The 19,072-nt window shown below is 50.7% G+C and overlaps 1 protein-coding gene across 1 annotated transcript in view; it reads right to left on the bottom strand.

The window, feature by feature from the left end:
- Positions 1 to 16,109, bottom strand: part of GPR137B (G protein-coupled receptor 137B) — a 55,833-nt gene extending 39,724 nt beyond the window's left edge. Inside the window, 2 exon segments of the mRNA XM_006075500.4 lie at positions 15,523 to 15,917; positions 15,920 to 16,109. Of these exon segments, the coding sequence (XP_006075562.2) occupies positions 15,523 to 15,917; positions 15,920 to 15,935 (411 nt within the window). The 5' untranslated portion in view covers positions 15,936 to 16,109.
- Between the last annotated feature and the right edge of the window lie 2,963 nt (positions 16,110 to 19,072).

Genomic DNA, 19,072 nt, shown 5'->3' with positions numbered 1-19,072 from the left:
CAGGTTTAAGATCAGCAGCATGGGCCCTGGGATTACAGAGCAGAGGGAGGGAGAGGCGGGAGGCTGGGATGCAGAAGACAGAGAGGAGCTGAGCAGCAGTTTCCATGGAAACTCCCATCCTGTCGTGGGAATAATGCATCTTCCTCTCACAGATGCCTGTTGGTCTCAGCATCATCTCCATGGCCTTTAAAAGTCCTACCTAGAACAGATGCCCATGACAGGAAAGTCAAGTGACATTCTGAAGATTTAATTCAGGTTTGGGGAAGCAGAAATATCACCCCCAAATTGGCCTGAAGGAGGCTGGGGAGGTGGGGGAGAGCCCACCTCTGTTCCCAGCCCACCCCCTACTCTCCTCACTCCCCCACCAGCCCATCACCCAGATGCAGGCTCTGTGCCCTCTTGGCAACTTCAGGCCCTTCCCATCACCTCTCAGATGACGCAGGACAGCCCAGAGAGCTGCAGCCTATGACGTACTCTCTTGACAGAAGCACAAAGGTTCCAGAAGCAGCCGCTGCCCTGGGCCTCCCTCCCCTCATAAATTACAGCCCCTGTCCGCCTCACTGATTCTATTCCCAGCCTTTGAAGTCCTGCCTGCCTGCCTTTTCCTCCTACCAACCCCAGCTGGCCTTTGCTGCTTCATAGTAATTTCTCCTCCGGTCATACTGGCTGTTTTCTGGCAGGAAGGTCTGCGGCTCTTTCCTGTGGGGATGACAGCGTCCCTTGTGCATTATGCGAAACTAAACAAAAGTAACCTCTTCTGTCCCCAGAGGCAGCAGCCGTGACGGCTCAATGAAACACTATGCCTCCAGACCTGTACTTGATTCACAATTTCTCTAGGTAGCCATTTTGCTTTACAAATTCCAGCCCCCGCTCCCCTCCCCAAGGCATGACCCAAGTCAACAGAGTTTCCATTGCGGTGCCACCACTTCCTGAAGCAAACAGGTAGGTGGACACTTTGCAACCTTCCCGCCCTGAACAGGCTCCAGACTGCAGGCCCAGGCTGGACACTTGGTCCTGCATCTGCAATCCTGCCGGGGGGCGAAGGCCTATGGAGACTCTCAGAGCAACTGAGAGGGTCTGCAACCCTGTGTGCACCAAACACAGACCCATGTCTAAACCAATCTCTGCCACCCCCATACTATTTTTAAGTGTATGAATGAAAATTCATTTGAAAATGGTACACATTTATGGTAGGTTTAAACTTTACCATAAACCATGTCACCTACACAAAGAAATAATCTAACCAAAACTCTTGAACCCACTATGAAGTTCAGTTCTTTTGACACTGCTCTGCTTGCTCCAGGGCATTTTCTCCTTTTTTTAAAGATTTTATTTTGATGTAGACCATTTTTTAAGTCTATTGATTTTGTTACAATACGGCTTCTGTTTTATGTTTTTTGGGATTTTTAGCCACAAGCCATGTGGGATCTTGGCTCCCCAACCAGGGATTGAACCCACACCCCCTACCTTGGAAGGTGAAGTCTTAACCACTGGGTTTCCAGAGAAGTCCTGAATTTTACCTCTAATTAAAAAAGAAAAAAACACCACTGAAGCCCCCAGCATCTCTCTCCTTGGTTCTGATCCTTCAGAACAGAGAGAATGTCCACCTCACTCTGGTGTTCCGAGAGCCAGAAGGCTTCTACTTTTAAGAGGATAAATAATATATAGTCCGGTCTTGTACAGCATCTCAGTTTGAATCAATGCTTTCCATCCCCTTCTGCAACTTGTCTGTTCACCTGTCATGAGGAGTTTGCAATGTATCGATGCTGAAACACGTGGCTCTCGTTCACGTGTTCTCACTAAGGGCAGTATCCCACTGTCTGTAGGTCACAGATGTGTGTCCATTTCAGCAGAGAGACATTTAAGGATTGTCAAGAGTGTGGGAATTCCCTGGTAACTCCAGTGGTTAGGACTCAGCTCAGAGACAGGGCCCAGGTTTGATCCCTGGTCAGGGAACTAAGATCCTGCAACCCATGCAGGATATATTTAGATACACATAAAATTTAAAAGGGGCTTCTCTCGTGGCTCAGATGATAAAGAATCCACCTTCGACGTGGGAGACCCAGGTTCAACCCCGGGGTCAGGAAGATACCCTGGAGAAGGAAATGGCAGCCCACTCCAATATCCTTGCCTGGAAAATTCCACAGACAGAGGAGCCTGACAGACTATAGTCCACAGGGTCACCATGACAAAGAGTCAGATACGACTGAGTGACTAAGCACACACACACACCAAAAAAAAAAAAAAAAAACTTTAAAAAAGTGTGGACTCTGGCGCTGGTTTCCCTGGGCTTGAATCCTGACTTTACCAGTGATCAGCTGTGTGACTTTAGAAAAGTTACCTAACCTCTCTGTGCTTCAAGAACCTCATCTGTAAAATGAAACTAATAATAGTGCCCATCTCATAGGTTTCTCTGAGGATGAGGTGAATTCACACAGAGCGCTCACCTATCAGACACCTTCTCAGTGTTTACGTGTGTGGCCTCTGCTGATGTGATTATTATTAGTCCCAGCATTTGCTCTCAAACCACGACTCTAAGCACACAACTACCAAACTGTGATCATAAATGCTCTCTTGACCATAAAAGGCACTTTCATACTCAGAAAGGCTAGGAACCACTGACACATTCGCCATGTGTGCTCGTGATTCCTCTGCGCTGCCCACTTCCTGATATATTGGGGAAATTATGCAAAGCCCGAGGCCCCAGGCTCCCTGGCTGACAGTCATTAGTCTGCGTTTCCACATGCTGAGCATTCTCATTCACCAGAGCAGGGTGGCTCGACCTGCATTTTGTTCATTTCTGGAGTCTGCTAAATCCAAATGCAGATGTCTCCCTTTCTGTAGCAATCCCTTAAGAAGAGCAAGACGGGTCCAGCATTTCAGGTTTCCTCTCTGAGACCGCAAGGGCAGGGGTGACATCTCTATGTCAGTGGACACTGACCATGTGTTTAAAGCCACAGGATATATGAAACAGACAACCACCAAAGACCTATGACTTAGCACAGGGAACTCTACTCAGTACTCTGTAATAACCTAAATGGGAAAAGAATTTGAAAAAGAATAGATCTATGTAAAATGGAATCAGTTTGCTCTACATTTGAAACACATTTTTTTAATTAATTAATTTTAATTGGAGAATAATTACTTTGCAATAATGTGACGGTTTTTGCCATACATCAACATGAACCAGCCACAGGTATACATGTGCCCCCTCCCCATTTCTGAATCCACTCCCACCTCCCTCCCTACCCTATCCCTCTGGGTTTTTCTAGAGCACAGGTTTTGAGTGCTTCATGCATTGAACTTGAACTGGTCATCTATTTTACATATAGTAATGTACATGTTTCAATGCTATTCTCTCAAATCATCCCACCCTCGCCTTCTCCCACTGAGTCCAAAAGTCTGTTCTTTATGTCTGTGTCTCCTTTGCTGCTCTTCATGTTGGATCATTGGTACCGTCTTTCTAAATTCTATATATGTATGTTAATATACAGTATTTGTCTTTCTTTTTCTGACTTACTTCACTCTGTATAATGGCATCAGGTTCATCCACCTCATTAGAACTGACTCAAATGCATTCCTGTTTATAGCTAGGTAATATTCCATTGCATATATGTACCACAACTTCCTTATCCATTCATCTGCCAATGGACATCTAGGTTGCTTCCATGTCTTAGCTATTGTAAATAGTGTTACAATGAACATTGGGGTACATGTGTCTCTTTCAATTCTAATTTCCTTGGGGTGTATGCCCAGCGTTGGGATTGCTGGGTCACATGGCAGTTCTAGTCCCAGTTTTTTAAGGAATCTCCACTCTGTTCTTCATAGTGGTTGTACCAGTTTGCATTCCTACCAACAGCTAAAACAACATTGTAAATCAATAAAAAAAATTTTTTTTAATTTTAAAACCATGGAACCCCATGATAGAAAAAGGAGTATGCTGTCCACATCATGTCATTCTGGGTACAGGAGCCAAGGCATGCTCTGTGTCCCCACCTGGCTGGGTGTGACAGGCCCCCAGGGAGGTGACTGGCTCCCAAGGTCAGGTCTTCACCCTGTCACCTCCTGCCTTTGAACCTGGCAAGTGCAAGGTTCAAGGAGAGAGTCCTGCTCGCTGCCCAGTCTCACACTGACCCTTGGGACACAGAGCCCCCCTTAGGTGACCTGCTTTCATATGCGAGGGGCTTCTCAGGTGACTCAGTGGTAAAAACTCACCTGCCAATGCAGGAGACAGGGGTCTGATCTCTGGGTCAGGAAGATCCCCTGGAGGAGGAAATGGCAACCCACTCCAGTATTCTTCCTGAAGAATCCTGTGGACAGAGGAGCCTGGAGGGCTACAGTCCATGGGTCACAGACAGTCAGACATAACTGAGAAGGTATGTTTCACATGTGATCTCAGGATCAACAATGGCGCTGCCTCTTCTCTGAGCTTCAGTAAAGCCCAGAACTCCCTGGAAGCATCCTCAGCCTTCACCCGCCCTCCTGAGAGCTTTCCCGCCCAGTCCTGTCCTGCCCAGCTGAGCCAGCAGCTGACAGCCCTCCTTAGGTTCATGCACATTTGCATCCTACCCCTGCAGTCAGCCTGGGAGCCCCAAGCAGGCAGGAGCCCAGCCTCATACCTACCCCCCACTCCTCTCAGGGCCCCCTCATAAATGGTGAAGGGACGAGGTCTCAGTGGAGAAGGGCGTCTCCACCTGCCCCCTCCCTTCCTGAAAGCTCCTCTCCCCTTCTGGTTCCCAGTGGTTCAGCCAAGCTTCTCTCTCCTCCAGCCCTGCCCCAGCAGCTCACCAGAGCCTCCCTGTCCCCATCAACTGAACCGTGGCTCCATCTACCCGTGCAACACCCTCCAGGCTGCCCTGCAAGCTCTTGGCTCTACAGTGGCCAAGTCAGGCCCGCAGGCACCACCCATGAGGGCTGGTGACCATCTCAAGGCCTTGGAGGGTACACTCGTCCAAACACGCTCAGAGTCACCTAACACAGCACCAAACCTGCCTTCAGTTGCCCTGCTTTTTCCAGTGGCCTCTCTCGCCATGCGAACATCTGCGTCCAGGTGTGGGGCTGGCCAGACTGCCATGAACTTGCCATTTTTGTTGTTGGCTGCACTCAGCTTACTGCATCTTAGTTCCCCAACCACAGACTGAACCTGGACTCTTGGCAGTGAAAGCGCTGAGTCCTAACCGCTGGACTTTCAGGAATTCCCTGAACCTGCTTTTCTTCTCGTCCCTGATAAACTCTCTTTACCTTCCAGGGCCTCAGTGATTCTCGTAAGATAAGGGGGTCAGAACTAGAGTTCCTCACAGTGACTTCTGCTTTTCAAACTGTGACGCAAAATTCTCAAGAGGGCAGCCCCACAGGGACTGGCAGTCTTGCTTCAATTGGGGATGGGCCCACACTGTTGCGAAGGAGGGAAGGGATGTGGGGCCAGCCACCTCTAGGGCTTCCCCGGGTCCCCTCACTGGTGCGGGTGGAGACGGAACAAGGCCCATGAGCCTTCCTGGCACACATCTCCATCCCGGGGCTCATGAATGGGAAGGGCTGTGGCCACGCAAGGTACCATCATGGTTATGTATTTCTGAATTGCTCCTGCCATCATCCCGGTTCACAGTTAACCAGCCAGGGCCCTGCCCGTAATTGTTCTAAATGCGCTTAAATAAGATGACATTGCATTGCGGGATACATTTCTCCACCCGGGAAGCCTAGATGGGTTACCAGCCAGCCAGACCCCAAGACTCTAGGAAGATGGTTTGGTGTGGCTACAGCAGCGTCTCACCACTGGACTCTGATCCTTGAAGCAAATGATGTATAACTACAAAATAGGTTAACAGCGAAGAAGCCTCAGGTTTATTTTTTCCTGCAGAAAATAACTTTCTGCCTCGGAAGGAAGGAGAATTCTGAGAATTCTCTTGTCCTTGCTGGGAGCAGGGTGGTATTTATCTTGAACTTTGCATGCCCTGGAAATTCACAAGTTGAAATCCTAACCCCCTAGGATGATGGTGTTAGGAGGTGAGGGCTCTGAGCACTGAGGTCACGTGAATGGAGCTTTCATAGGTGGGATTTGTGCTCTTATCAAAAGGAACTCAAGGAGCCCTCTCTCTGCTCTCTACCACGTGAGGACACGATGAGAGGTCAGCCGTCCGCAGGCAGGGAGAGGCCCTTGCTAGAACCTGACCCTGCTGACACCCCGTCCTTGGATGACTATCAGAAAGTCTACAAACAATAAATGCTGGAGAGAGGGTGGAGAAAAGGGAATGCCCCGACACTGCTGGTGGGAATGTAAATCGGTGCAGCCGCTACGGTAAACAGTATGGAGGTTCCTTAAAAAACTAAGAACAAGCTATCATATGACCCGGCAATCCCTCTCCTGGGCATATATCTGGGAAAAAAAAAAAAAAAAATCAAAAAGATACACGCACCCCATCATCAAGACATGGAAGTAACCTAAATGTCCACAGACAAATGAATGGATAAAGAAGATGTGGTATGTATACACAATGGAGTACTACTCAATCATAAAAAAGAATGGAAAATGCCATTTGCAGCAACATAGATGGACCTAGATATTATCATACTAAGTCAGACAGGGAGACTAATATATGACATCACTTATATGTAGAATCTAAATAAAAAATACAAAAGAACTTATTTACAAAATGGAAACAGACTCACTGATTTAGAAAACAAACGTATGGTTACCAAAGGGGAAAGGCTGGGAGGAGAGAGATAAATTAGAGGAGTTTGGGCTTAACATATACATACCACTATATATAAAACAGATAACTAACAAGGGCCTACTGTATAGCACAGGGAATGCTATTCAATATTCTGTAATAACTTAAATGGGAAAAGAACTTGAAAAATGAATAGATACACGTATATGTATAACTGAAACACTTTGCTGTAGACCTGAAACTGACATGACATTGTAAATCAGCTATCCTCAAATATAAAATAAAAATTAAAAAAGAAAGCAATGCATTGATTATAAAAAAAGAAAGAAAGAAAAAGAAAAGAAATATCTGGTGTTGAAGCTGCCCCAGTCTGCAGTGTTCCGTTGTAGGAGCCAACAGACTTAGACAGGGTCAGAGGATGCTCCAGTATCCTGCCCAGAGAACTCCCAGTGGGACCTCCTCCAAGAGAAGGAATGTGGTGCCAGAAATTGCTCATGGGAGCAGAGACAGGTCTGCAGCTAGGCTGCCCCCAACTCACTGCAGGATACCAGACAGAGACACATTCGACAGCAACCAGAGTGGAGGGGGACAAATTCACATCCCATCAGAAGCAATGAAGGGGAACTTCTCTGTTGGTCCAGTGGTTAAGACTCTGTGCTTCCAATGCAGGGGGGTGCGGTTCAAACCCTGGTTGGGGAACTAAGATCCCACATGCCATGTGGCATGGCCAAAAAATTTGAAAATAAAAATTAAAAAAAGAAGCAAGGATGGGAACTGAGAACATCCCAACCCAAGTAGGGACGACTCAAGAGGAAGCAATGAGTGCCACCAACCCTGAAGAGCAGTGTGTTGTGGAAGGGGTAACACCACTCACAGGGGCCCCAAGGGTCGGGGCCAGCCCTCCCACCTCTGCATCCCTGGTGGTGGCCTGGATCCCAGGAAGTGGCCGTGAACAAAGGAGGGTAAAAGGATGTGACTTACACTAACAGTAGTAAGGGGCTTCCCCAGGGCCAGTGCAGGAAATCCCGCAGGTTTGATCCCCAGGTTGGGACGATCCCATGGAGAAGGACATGGCAACCCACTCCAGTGTTCCTGTCTGGGAAACCCCATGGAGAGAGGAGCCTGGCAGGCTACAGTCCATGGGGTTGCAGAAGAGTCAGACACGACTTAGCGACTAAACAATGACAACAAGTAGCAAAGCCACGTGTTCTTTGTCAAGTGTGTGTCCTGCAGGCAGAATTACAGAGATGATGGAGTGAATTAAGGCCACAACCTTCCATCGGAAACATTTTACTCATGGTATCACCACCGTAAAGACTATCACTAAGTCACAGGGGCCGCTGGCACCACAGAGACAGAACTTATGTGGTCTGTTCTCCCCACTCAAGGTCAAGTTCCCTGAAGGCAGAAACTACATGTGACCATTACCCAGTCTGCACAGCCTGCAGGGAATAACAGGCCTCAGAAGAATGTGTTAAGTGTCCCTCCAAGGATCAGCACATAAGTGAACTGTGGAAGATGCTTACGGTGGCATACCATCCAGCCTTAAAAAAGAAGGAGCTATGACACGGATGAACCCTGGAGACATCATGCTAAGTGAGAGAAGCCAGACACAAAAGGCCACTTAGTGTATGACCCCTCTGATATGAAGTATCCAGAACAAGGGGCCTCCCAGGTGGCACTAGAGGTAAAGAACCTGCCTGCCAATGCAGGAGACATAAGAGATTCAGATTTGATCCCTGATTCAGGAAGATCCCCTGGTGGAGGGCATGGCAACCCACTCCAGTATTCTTGCCCGGAGACTTCCATGGACGGAGGAGCCTGGCAGACTACAGTCCACAGGGTCGCAAAAAGTCGAACACAACTGAAGCGACTTAGCATGCACGCACGCACGCATATCCAGAACAGACGGGTGTTTGCCAGGGGCTGGGGTGAGCGGGGAAAGTGGACTGACTGCTGAATGAGCACGGAGGGTGTTTCTGGAGTGACGAAAATGTTCTGGAAGTGATCAGCAGTGACCATTGCATAAAAATGTCAATGCACTAAAGGCCACACAAAGTCGTACATATTAAAATGGTTAATTTTACAGCATGTGAATGTCACCCCAATTTTAAGAACATACTTGTCAAGTGAATGAAATGAATCTCCAAATTCAAGTCCGCAGACTGTGTGACTCAGGATCGGGGTCCAGGGGCCAGCCAGGCTCCCGTTCAGCCCATGTGCCTCCGCTCCTGGTCACACACCACCCACGGACCGTCACCTCACCTGATGGGCAGCATGACCTCTGGCATCTCTTAGGTCTGGGTAGCCGGGGGAGGGTATATGTATGAGAGGCAGGGCGCAGGCCAGGGAGCTGATTTCAGCCCATGTAGACATTTACACTGTGTTTTACACACTACGTAGCCTCGCTGGTGGGTGTGTCATTAAAAGGCAGGGAGCAGAGGACATCATAAGACGTCCAGCCCAAGGCCCCTCACCTGTGTTTCCCCAGGCTCTGCAGGCGGGGCGAGGACCCCGTGGGTGGCATGCAGCTCTGTTTGTGTCTGTCTTCCCCTACAGTCTGCGGCCCCTCGGGGCACAAATCCAGCTGTCTCTGACCCCGGACACCTGCGCACAGGTGACTGATGTGTTCACTGAGTAAATGACACTCTGTAATCAGGAGACGAGAAGCCATGGCTTGTTACGGCTTGTTTCCAAAGTGCCGGGAGGACCTGCCCCCAAAACAGCAAGGTGACACACACTGGACTTGTCCAAAGTTTGTCCTAAGAACTGAGTCCAGCCTGCAATCTGCTATCCTATGGCCTACGAGCTTAGATCAGCTTTTTTTTTTTAATCTTTTTAAAGAGATGTCTTAAAAAAAAAAAAAATTACGCAACAGAGATCATGTGTAGCTACAAGACCTAAAATATTGACACGGATACCATCACGACTTCCTTTCTTGTGCTTTCCACACCCAAGTTTAAGGAAACGAGACACTAAAACCACGGGGTCATCTGTCCTCAGAGGTTAACAGACTCTAAACTTCAGCCATGGGATAAATCAAAAGTAAAATATTTACAAGCCTCCGTAGACCTCCAGGGGCGCATACGTGCCAGGGATGGTCAGCACTGTGTGCTGACCCCATCCGTCTGGAGAAAATCGACCAGTCAGACCCACAACCAACAGGCTTCTCTCCTCTCCCTGGAGCTGCAAGGCAATCAGAAATCGGGGGACGACAGCGGATTTTGGATCACATACGATGTTGTTCTCAAAAACCTAAGACAGGGATGTCATTCTGATGAGGGGCTGTCAATTTCATTGATGCTGCTCTCCGATCGTCCCGCACCTCAGTGCTTCACCCCGCGCCCCCGAGCTGATGGCTCTGGGGACTGGAAAATGGGGTACAGCACAGCCCTCTGGTGGGGAGGGCACTGCCATTGGACATGCCAGCACAACCCACCTGAGCAACCAAGAGCCTTAGGACAGTGCTCTCTTTCTGCCTCCCTGCTAGCTCCTGCTTGTCTGACCGCGGGAGAGTCAGGAAAGCAGAAGGATGCAGCAAAACCCTACAGGCTTTCGAGTGTGGGGGACCCAAACTCAGGCTCTCAGTCCCATCCGCCTCTGTGTGTGTGTTTAGTCTCTCAGGCATGTCCAACTCACTGCGACCCTTTCGATCAGAGCCCGCCAGGCTCCTCAGTCCCTGAGATTTTTCAGGCAAGAATACTGGAGAGGGTTACTATTTCCTTCTCCAAGGGATCTTCCTGACCCAGGGATCGAACCTGCCTTTCCTGTGTCTCCTGCATTGCAGGCAGATTCTTTACCCGCTGAGCCACTGTGGAAGCCCCTCAGATATGCTGAGAGGAGGCTAACTTTTCCCACAAGGCCCGAGGGCGTGAAATTTCGTTCCCCTGATGCTGCTGCCCTACTACACAGAAGCAGCCAGAGTTAGGGGAGAGAGAACAAAGAGTGAGGGCTTCGAGGAAAGATCTGAGGAGACTGGGCTGTAAAATTAGAAAGCTGCTTTTAGGGGGTGGGGGATTTTTAGCAGTAAAATTAGGAGTTGACTTCCTGGGGGCTGCTGGTGGTAAATGGTAGACTGAACGCTAGTAAGGAACCTGTGAACCTGTGCGTGTGTGCATGGACACACTACAGGTGTGTACACACACATACCACACACACAGCTCTGGCAGCTGGGAGCCCACTCGGCGACCACAAGGAGCCGGTGCACGGGTCAGGAGGCCACACGTGGTGCAGACGTGAGGATTCCCCGCCCCTGTGCGACTGTGTGGCCCCAGTTCTGAAATAAAATCCTTGGGGACCAACAAACTCTCGCCCTGTGTGTTCCTAAGCTTCTTACTCCTTCATAATCACCAAGACGGCTAGAAGCTTCCCTCTTCACAACTCCTCGATGAGGGCCTGGCACACAACAGATTCAGTAAATGTTCTTGATGAAATGGAATGCCAAGAACCACAACGAGATCCACTCATGCCTGAGGTCACCACCTCCTCCTCCCTTTTCCTGGTGCAGGTGAAGACAGGGTCCCCGGGTTAGATTTTCAGATGCCTCCTCGTTTCCTGTCAGCAGAGATAAGGACCAGGATGCATTTCAAGGGGCCAGGGGAGGCGGGGGCTTGTTGTGTGCAGCTAGCACTCTTCCTGGCTCTGCGTGCCTAGCCGGGGACCCTGGACAAGTCACCAGGATCCTCGAGGCCTCGGTTGGCTGTGTGCAGAATGAAGGTGGAGCTTCTGGACCTCCCAGGCCCATCAGCTCTTGGGGTCAGGAGCCGCAGCTGTGAGGAACCAGTGACTTCCAACCTCTTCCCAAGGAGAGGCCCAATGCCACTGCCATTCGACAAACATGAAGGTTGCAGGCTGGAGGGAAAAGTCATTTCAGTGACACAGTGGGTAATGAAGGGCCGACCCAGTGCTGGGGCCTGACCTTCAGGACTGCGGTTTGGCCAGAGTCTGGGCTCTGGCTATTAAAAGATGCAGACAGAGCATCTCGACTGAGGGAGAGGAGGGAATGAGGGATGCAGTGCCAACGGCACCTCCTTTAACCTGCTCCAACCCGGAGGGAGGGCACTAGGAGCACCCTTGTCCTACAGCAGGTCAGTAACCCAGCTCTGCCCAGACAGCCCAAGGAGGGCTGGCTCCTTAGGCTCTGTCCCCTGATTCACAGGTCTTTGCAAGCTCACCATGACTCCCTGGCCACCATGAGTCCCAAGCTCTCACTGTGAACTCTAACCCCCACCATGACCCCTAGGATCCCACCATGAGATGCAACACCCATCATGACCCCTAGGCCTACACCATGAGTTCCAACCCCCACCTTGACCCCCAGACTCCCACCATGAGATCTAACACCATCATGACCCCCAGACCCCCACCATTAGCTCCAAAATCCACCATGACCCCCAGACCCTAACCATTAGCTCCAACACCCAACATGACCCCCAGATCCCCCACCGTGAGCTCCAACATCCAACATGACCCCAGACCCCCACTATGAATTCCAACCCCCACCATTACCCCCAGACCCCCACCATGAGATCCAACCCCCACCATGACTCCCTGGCCCCCAGCAAGAGCCTCAGGCGCCCACAGGAAAGCCCCTGCATCCTCCCACCCACACTCTTAAGGCATAGTAGGTGCTGGCTCCTACGTCACTGTCTGTTAATCAAATCACCTCTTTCCCATGGGAGGGTTCACTTCTTTTCCTTCCTCAAACCGGCCTGTAATGGTAGGAGTCTGCCTCAGGGCTTAAGACAAGGCTGCACCAGGGGGAAGCTGAGCCCGCCACACTCATTCACACCCAGGAACCCCAGGAGTCTGAGGTCCAGGCCCAAAATTCTAGGGGGGGACAGCTGGGGGACATACCCACCCAGGTGTCACTGAGCTGCCAGGACCCTCTGACCCAGTTCTGCAGACAGACCTGCCTCACAGTGGACTTCACTGGCCCAGAAGCTGGCGGCCTTGGCCCTGGTGCCTCTACCGTACAGCCTGGTGGGCAGAGGGCTTACCACACCTCATGCACAGAGACCCCTGTGCACCCCAGGTTAAGACCCCTTTAAAAAGCAAATGAGCACTGAGCTAGAAAACAGATTCTGGAGTATATGTCTCCACTCCAGCCTCGGCCCTGCAAACTCCTAGAGCAGCAGGAGCTGAGCAGGAGTCTGCTGGACGCAGCAGGGCCTGGAGCTGGAAACAACTCAATGCCTGGGGCTTCAAGGAGAGCCCAGACACTTGGAGCTAGACATATACACACAGAGCCTGCTAACGACTGAACCAGTCCCACCAGGAGCTGGAGAGAGGAATCTCCTGCAGTCTCCGGAACTGAAATATACTCTCCCTTAAATCCCTTGACTTATTACTCAGCTGTGTTGGATGTATACTTGGCATCTCCTCAACTGGATGCCAAGCTCCCAGAGGACACGATGTGACATTCAGAGGAGGGTATGCTTTCCCACTGTAAGAGGTTTCAAATACTGTACCATGAAGGACAAGCCTGGCACTCTGATGTCACAGACATGGGTGTGATTCCTGGCTCTAGGGCTCACTGGCTGTGTGACCCTGAGGGAGTCATATATAACCTCCCTGGCCCTCCTCTGAAAAACGGGGACACCATCCAACCTTCCTTCAGAGGGTAGTTGGGAAGAATAAATAAGACCGCTCAGAACTGTGCCTAGCACACAGCACAGGGTTCTTCATTGTTAGCCACTATCCACCAGCCTCCAAAATCTGATTTACATGCTCTAAGAGGGGGCTTAAGCCGCAGTAATCCTTAATGCTCCCCCGGCCATTCCAGTGGTTGAAGAGCCTGGCCTAACAGAAGGCACATGGGAGGGGTCGGGGGAGAGGGATGTTGGAGCTGGGAGTCAAAGGGCGACCCCTTTAAAACACCCTGGAAGTATCAGACTATTTGCAGGAAGCCAGGGAACAGCTTATCTGCCAGGGTGTCTGTGATGCCAACAGTTAGTACCACCTCCTCCTGCCAGCCACCCTGGAGATATAAAGAAAACAAGACCTGGGAGTCATCAAGAAGCCAGGGTGGTGGCTTGTGGCCTCTCGGCTTGCGAGGCTGTCGGCCTGGTCACTCTTTCCCTCACTCAGCATTTACTCGCCAACCAGCAGATGGTGCAGAAAATGTGTGGCTCTGCGCCTAATCCAGCTCTGAGGGCAAATTTTGCATGTGACTACCAGACAGCCATGGCCATGCTCTAAGTTGTCCTTTTTCCTTCTCAAAAAGGGACCTGACCACAACATGCCATCAGACCACTGTCACAGTTCTTGAAGGAACATCAACATACCTGACTTCTGAATCTTACTGGAATCACCCACTTTGGATCCAATAAAAAAAAAAAAAAAGTAGTCAGAGTGTCTGCACTGTAGCTGACTGCCTGAACTGGTTTTTGGATTTAAAAGCTGTATTTGGACAGATGACATACACGACTTGTGGACTGGAAAATATGCTGATACACTGGACGGAGGAGACTGCTTTATCTATAGATCCCTTTTGATAAAATTACAATTGCTACTTATGCTAGCTTTTAGCCAAAAGTGTTTCCTCCAAATTGTTGATCAGGGGCTCCCTTTACACCAAAATAATTCTTATTCTACCTTTTCTTCCTTTTTTTTTTTTTTCCCAACAACAGCATTTTTTTTCTTTTTAAGATTTTTTTGGATGTGGGCCACTTTTAAAGTTTTTACTGAATTTGTTACAATACTGCTTCTGTTTTATGTTTTGGATTTTTGGCTGCAAGGCATGTGGAATCTTAGCTCCTCAACTAGGGATCGAACTTGCACCTCCTGCATTGGAAGGTGAAGTCCCAACAGCATTTTCTTTTAATAAATAAGGACACTATTAAAAGGAATGTAATGCTTGCTGGCACAAAGCGTCTAGCCAAGCGACAGTTCTTAAACTCCCCTTACCAGATCATCGTTGGCCTTCCCCCTGGACAGGGTCCTAGTGAAAATTGACACTTTAGTGCTTGGAAAGCTAATGGGAAGCAGAGATGCTGCTGCTGATGACAGTATTGTGCTATTACACGTTTATACAATACTTTACACGCTCTTTGCAAGACACTTTCCAATTACTGTACTTAAGTCAAGCGTCACAGCAGCCAAGTCAATTCGCACGTTCTCCCATTAGCTTATTAACAATCTGCTCATAAAACGACTCCGCAGTGCCTGTAAAAGGGCGCCAGGAAACATGGCTTTTTCTCGGGGCCTCTCAGATGAGCTCAGGGAAACCCTGAGCTCTCGAGGCATCAGCTCGGGAGCTAGGTGCAACCGCGACGGCTGTGTAGCAATCCTGCGGAATGAGTGAGCAGGCTGCCCTTCAGCAGGGCTCCCATGCTGGAGGCTCCAAACATTTCATCCAAACCAGGGCCGTCCCACTCTGTCCTCAAAAAAGCCAGCGTCTGGCCCCAATCTGGAGGCCAAGGTGACAGCGATTTTTCCAGGCTGGTGGTCAGATGCTTTGGGACGAGCGGACAGAGGGGAAACTGGAGTGCCAGTCTCCTTGGTGGGCACATCTCCCATCAGTACCGAGTCTGATGTGTGCACGGAGATGCTGCCGCGCCCTGCGCGCTAAGTGATGCCGACTTGCGGGCAGAGGATGACGGGCGGCCGCCAGCCCTCATTCTCCTTTCCCTTCCCCTTCTCCTCCTTCGGGAATGAGACAGCGTTACCTGGGACAAAGGCCTGCAGGTAGGACAGGGCTCGGACCACCCCAGAATCAATGCTTTCCACACACCCCGCACACACACACTTAGCCCCAGGGCTCTGTGACCCGCTCCCGCGGCTGCCATCGCCCCTGCCAGGTGAGCACCCTCCAGGTGTCTCCCGCCAGCGGGGGCGGCCTCCCGCGACTCACCTGCGTGAAATACAAGTTCATCAGCGTAAGGGTGAAGAACTGGAGGCACACGGGGAAGCAGTAGAGCAGCCAGAAGACGAAAGGGCTGAGCGCGTTGGCCGCCACGAAGTCTTTGAAGTAGAAGGAGAAGAGGACGGTCCGCAGGGAGGCCCAGAAGAGGCAGAGGAAGAGGAAGACGCTCTGGTAGCTGAGCCGCTTGTGGCGATAGCGCAGCACCAGCCAGAGCTGCACGTAGATGAACACGAAGAGCAGCGAGTAGAACACGGTGTAGACGATAGTGAGGCCGAGCTTCACGTAGGGGGGCACGGCCGGGGTCAGTGTGGGCGGCAGCGAGTCGTTGCGGAGGGGGTCCCACGGCTGGGCCTCCATCGGGCCAGGGGCGCTGCGGCGCGGCCCGGACGCTCCGGCTTCATCTGGGCTCGCGGCCGCCGCCACCCCCGAGGGGGTCTCCGCGCATCGCGCTCCACCCGGAGCCGGGCGACTGGAGGAAAGAAAACAAGCCGCACTTCCTCCCCCGGCACCACATGATTCACTGGGGCGGCCTTTGTCTGCGATTGGCAGCGCCGCGCCCGCCGCCCCCGCGCGCCCCGGCTCTGCCCTGCGCGCCCCCCCGAACACCGCCCCCAGCGCCGCGCCCCCCGGCCCGCCCCCTGCCAGGCCGCCAGGCCCCCGGAGCCCCGCCCCCTGCCCCGCGCGCTCCGCACCCCTCCTGCTCGGCCCCACCCCCCGCCCCGCGCGCCCCCGCGCCGCCGGCCTGTAGCCCCCCCAGAACCACCCGCTGCAGCGTCGCCCACCCGACAGATCCCCGCGCTTCGCGCTCTCCGCTGATGGTTACTTGTTGTTTTGCAACAAGAAGTTATTTTATTTCAACAGCGACAAACGTTACAAAAAACATTTTTTTGACTTTCAAAATAAAACTTTACGACTCTGTGGCAATGAAGTCACTGCCGTTTTTCCTTTTTCATACTGGAGTGATGTTTATTTCTAAATCCAGAAATGCCAAAGACAGGGTTTGTGTTTTTGAGGTCAGATTTGTATACGCCGAGTGAGGAAAAGAATGGTCCCTATGACTGCCGCCTGGTCTCGGTGGTAAGCACGGCTGTTTCCTCCCGGAGAGCCACAGGGAGCGCCCCACACGGTGCTCCCGCGGCGGGGTGGGGATGCTCACCCCTCACCTCCCGGGAAAGCAGCTAGGGCAGCCTCGGAGGGAGCTCCCCGACCTCAGAGTGGGGGTGACCGCCTCTGATTCCGATACAACCCCTGCCACCGTGCAGCAGGGCGGTCTGCGCATCAGACAGACAAGCCCTCTCGTATGGCCGTGGCAGAGGAGTCGCTCCTCGGAGGTCATGACTCGGTCTACATCCCCAGGGGGCCTCTCTACCATCACCTTAGGGGTGCTGGAGTTGTAGAGTGCCGTGGAGGAGCGGACTCGCCAAGCTGCCCTCTGGAAGCCGTTCTAGGCAAGCGGTTTCGGTAAACAGAAGAAAGAGACAGGTATCTCCAAGACTCCAGTAATATCTTGTGATTTATTTTCTCATCTCAAGTTAATAGTCGACTTGGTTCCTAATCGTGTGTTCTCTTTCAAACAGCGTCCTCCCCCTCCCGGCCCCGCACCGGTGGAACATAGACCAGCCGTGCTTTTCCAACCAATTATTTAGTTCTTGCACCCTGGTCTTATGTTTCAGGTGCTTCATCAGGTGCCTTTGGTGTCAAGCTCCTTTTCTAGTTACTCTCTCATTTCCCTTTCTCTCTTGCCCCTCATTGTTCTGAGGATAAAGTCCAAACTCCTACCCTAGCTCACCTCATTGACTTGTCCCTTAAGAGGTGTTAAATGAATGTTAACACCTCTTAACTACTGTTGCCAAGGAAACCTTTCCACCCCTGACTCCAACAGTTGGCCAAATCCTATTCATCTGTAAGGGGGTTGGTTACTTCCTCCAGAGAGCCTTTCCTAACCACATCACCATGGACTCAGTATTAGGGTGGGTTGAAGAAACAAAGTTTCCCTGGTGGCTCTGTTGGTAAAGAATCTGCTGGCAATGCAGGAGACCACCTGCAAGGCAGGTGACCTGGGTTCTATCTCTGGGTGGGGAAGGTCCCCTGGAGAAGGAAATGGCAACCCACTTCAGTATTCTTGCCTGGAGAATCCCCATGAACAGAGGAGCCTGGCATGCTATAGTCCATTGGGTCACAACAGTCGGACACAACTTAGTGGGTAAACCACCACTATTAAGAAACAAGTGAAGTGAGTGACAGTTATGCAAAGATAGCTTCGTCTTCATATGTGTTCTGTATCCAAATTTCCTCTTTATATACTAACTCCAGGGCTTCCCTGATAGCTCAGTTGGTAAACAATCCACCTGCAATGCAGGAGACCCCGGTTCGATTCCTGAGTTGGGAAGATCCGCTGGTGAAGGGATAGGCTACCCACTCCAGTATTCTTGGGCTTCCCTTGTGGCTCAACTGGTAAAGAATCCACCTGCAATGTGGGAGACCTGGGTTCGATCCCTGGGTTGGGAAGATCCCCGGGAGAAGGGAAAGGCTACCCACTCTAGTATTCTGGCTTGAAAAATTCCATGGACTGTATAGTCCATGGGGTTGCAAACAGTTGGACACAGATGAGGGACTTTCACTTTGACCAGTCATGTTAGATTAGGACCCACTCTAATGATCTCATCAAGCAACAGTTACAACTGGACATGGAACAACAGACTGGTTCCAAATAGGAAAAGGAGTATGTCAAAGCTGTATATTGTCACCCTGCTTATTTAACTTATATGCAGAGTCCATCATGAGAAACACTGGGCTGGAAGAAGCACAAGCTGGAATCAAGATTGCTGGGAGAAATATCAATAACCTCAGGTATGCAGATGATACCACCCTTATGGCAGAAAGTGAAGAGGAACTAAAAAGCCTCTTGATGAAAGTGAAAGAGGAGAGTGAAAAAGTTGGCTTAAAGCTCAACATTCAGAAAACGAAGATCATGGCATCTGGTCCCATCACTTCATGGGAAATAGATGGGGAAACACTGGAAACAGTGTCAGACTTTATTTTGGGGGGCTCCAAAATCACTGCAGATGGTGACTGCAGCCATTAAATTAAAAGACGCTTACTCCTTGGAAGCAAAGTTATGACCAACCTAGATAGCATATTCAAAAGCAGAGACATTACTTTGCCAACAAAGGTTCGTCTAGTCAAGGCTATGGTTTTTCCTGTGGTCATGTATGGATGTGAGAGTTGGACTGTAAAGAAAGCTGAGCGCCAAAGAATTGATGCTTTTGAACTGTGGTGTTGGAGAAGACTCTTGAGAGTCCCTTGGACTGCAAGGAGATCCAACCAGTCCATTCTAAAGGAGATCAGTCCTGGGTGTTCTTTGGAAGGAATGATGCTAAAGCTGAAACTTCAGTACTTTGGCCACCTCGTGTGAAGAGTTGACTCATTGGAAAAGACTCTGATGCTAGGAGGGATTAGGGGCAGGAGGAGAAGGGGACGACAGAGGATGAGATGGCTGGATGGCATCACCTACTCAATGGACATGAGTTTCAGTGAA

The sequence above is a fragment of the Bubalus bubalis genome, chromosome 4 (assembly GCF_019923935.1).
Source record: "Bubalus bubalis isolate 160015118507 breed Murrah chromosome 4, NDDB_SH_1, whole genome shotgun sequence".
NCBI lineage: Eukaryota > Metazoa > Chordata > Mammalia > Artiodactyla > Bovidae > Bubalus > Bubalus bubalis.
The sequence above is the reverse complement of the archived record's forward strand: the minus strand, read 5'-3'. Positions and strand labels throughout refer to the sequence as shown.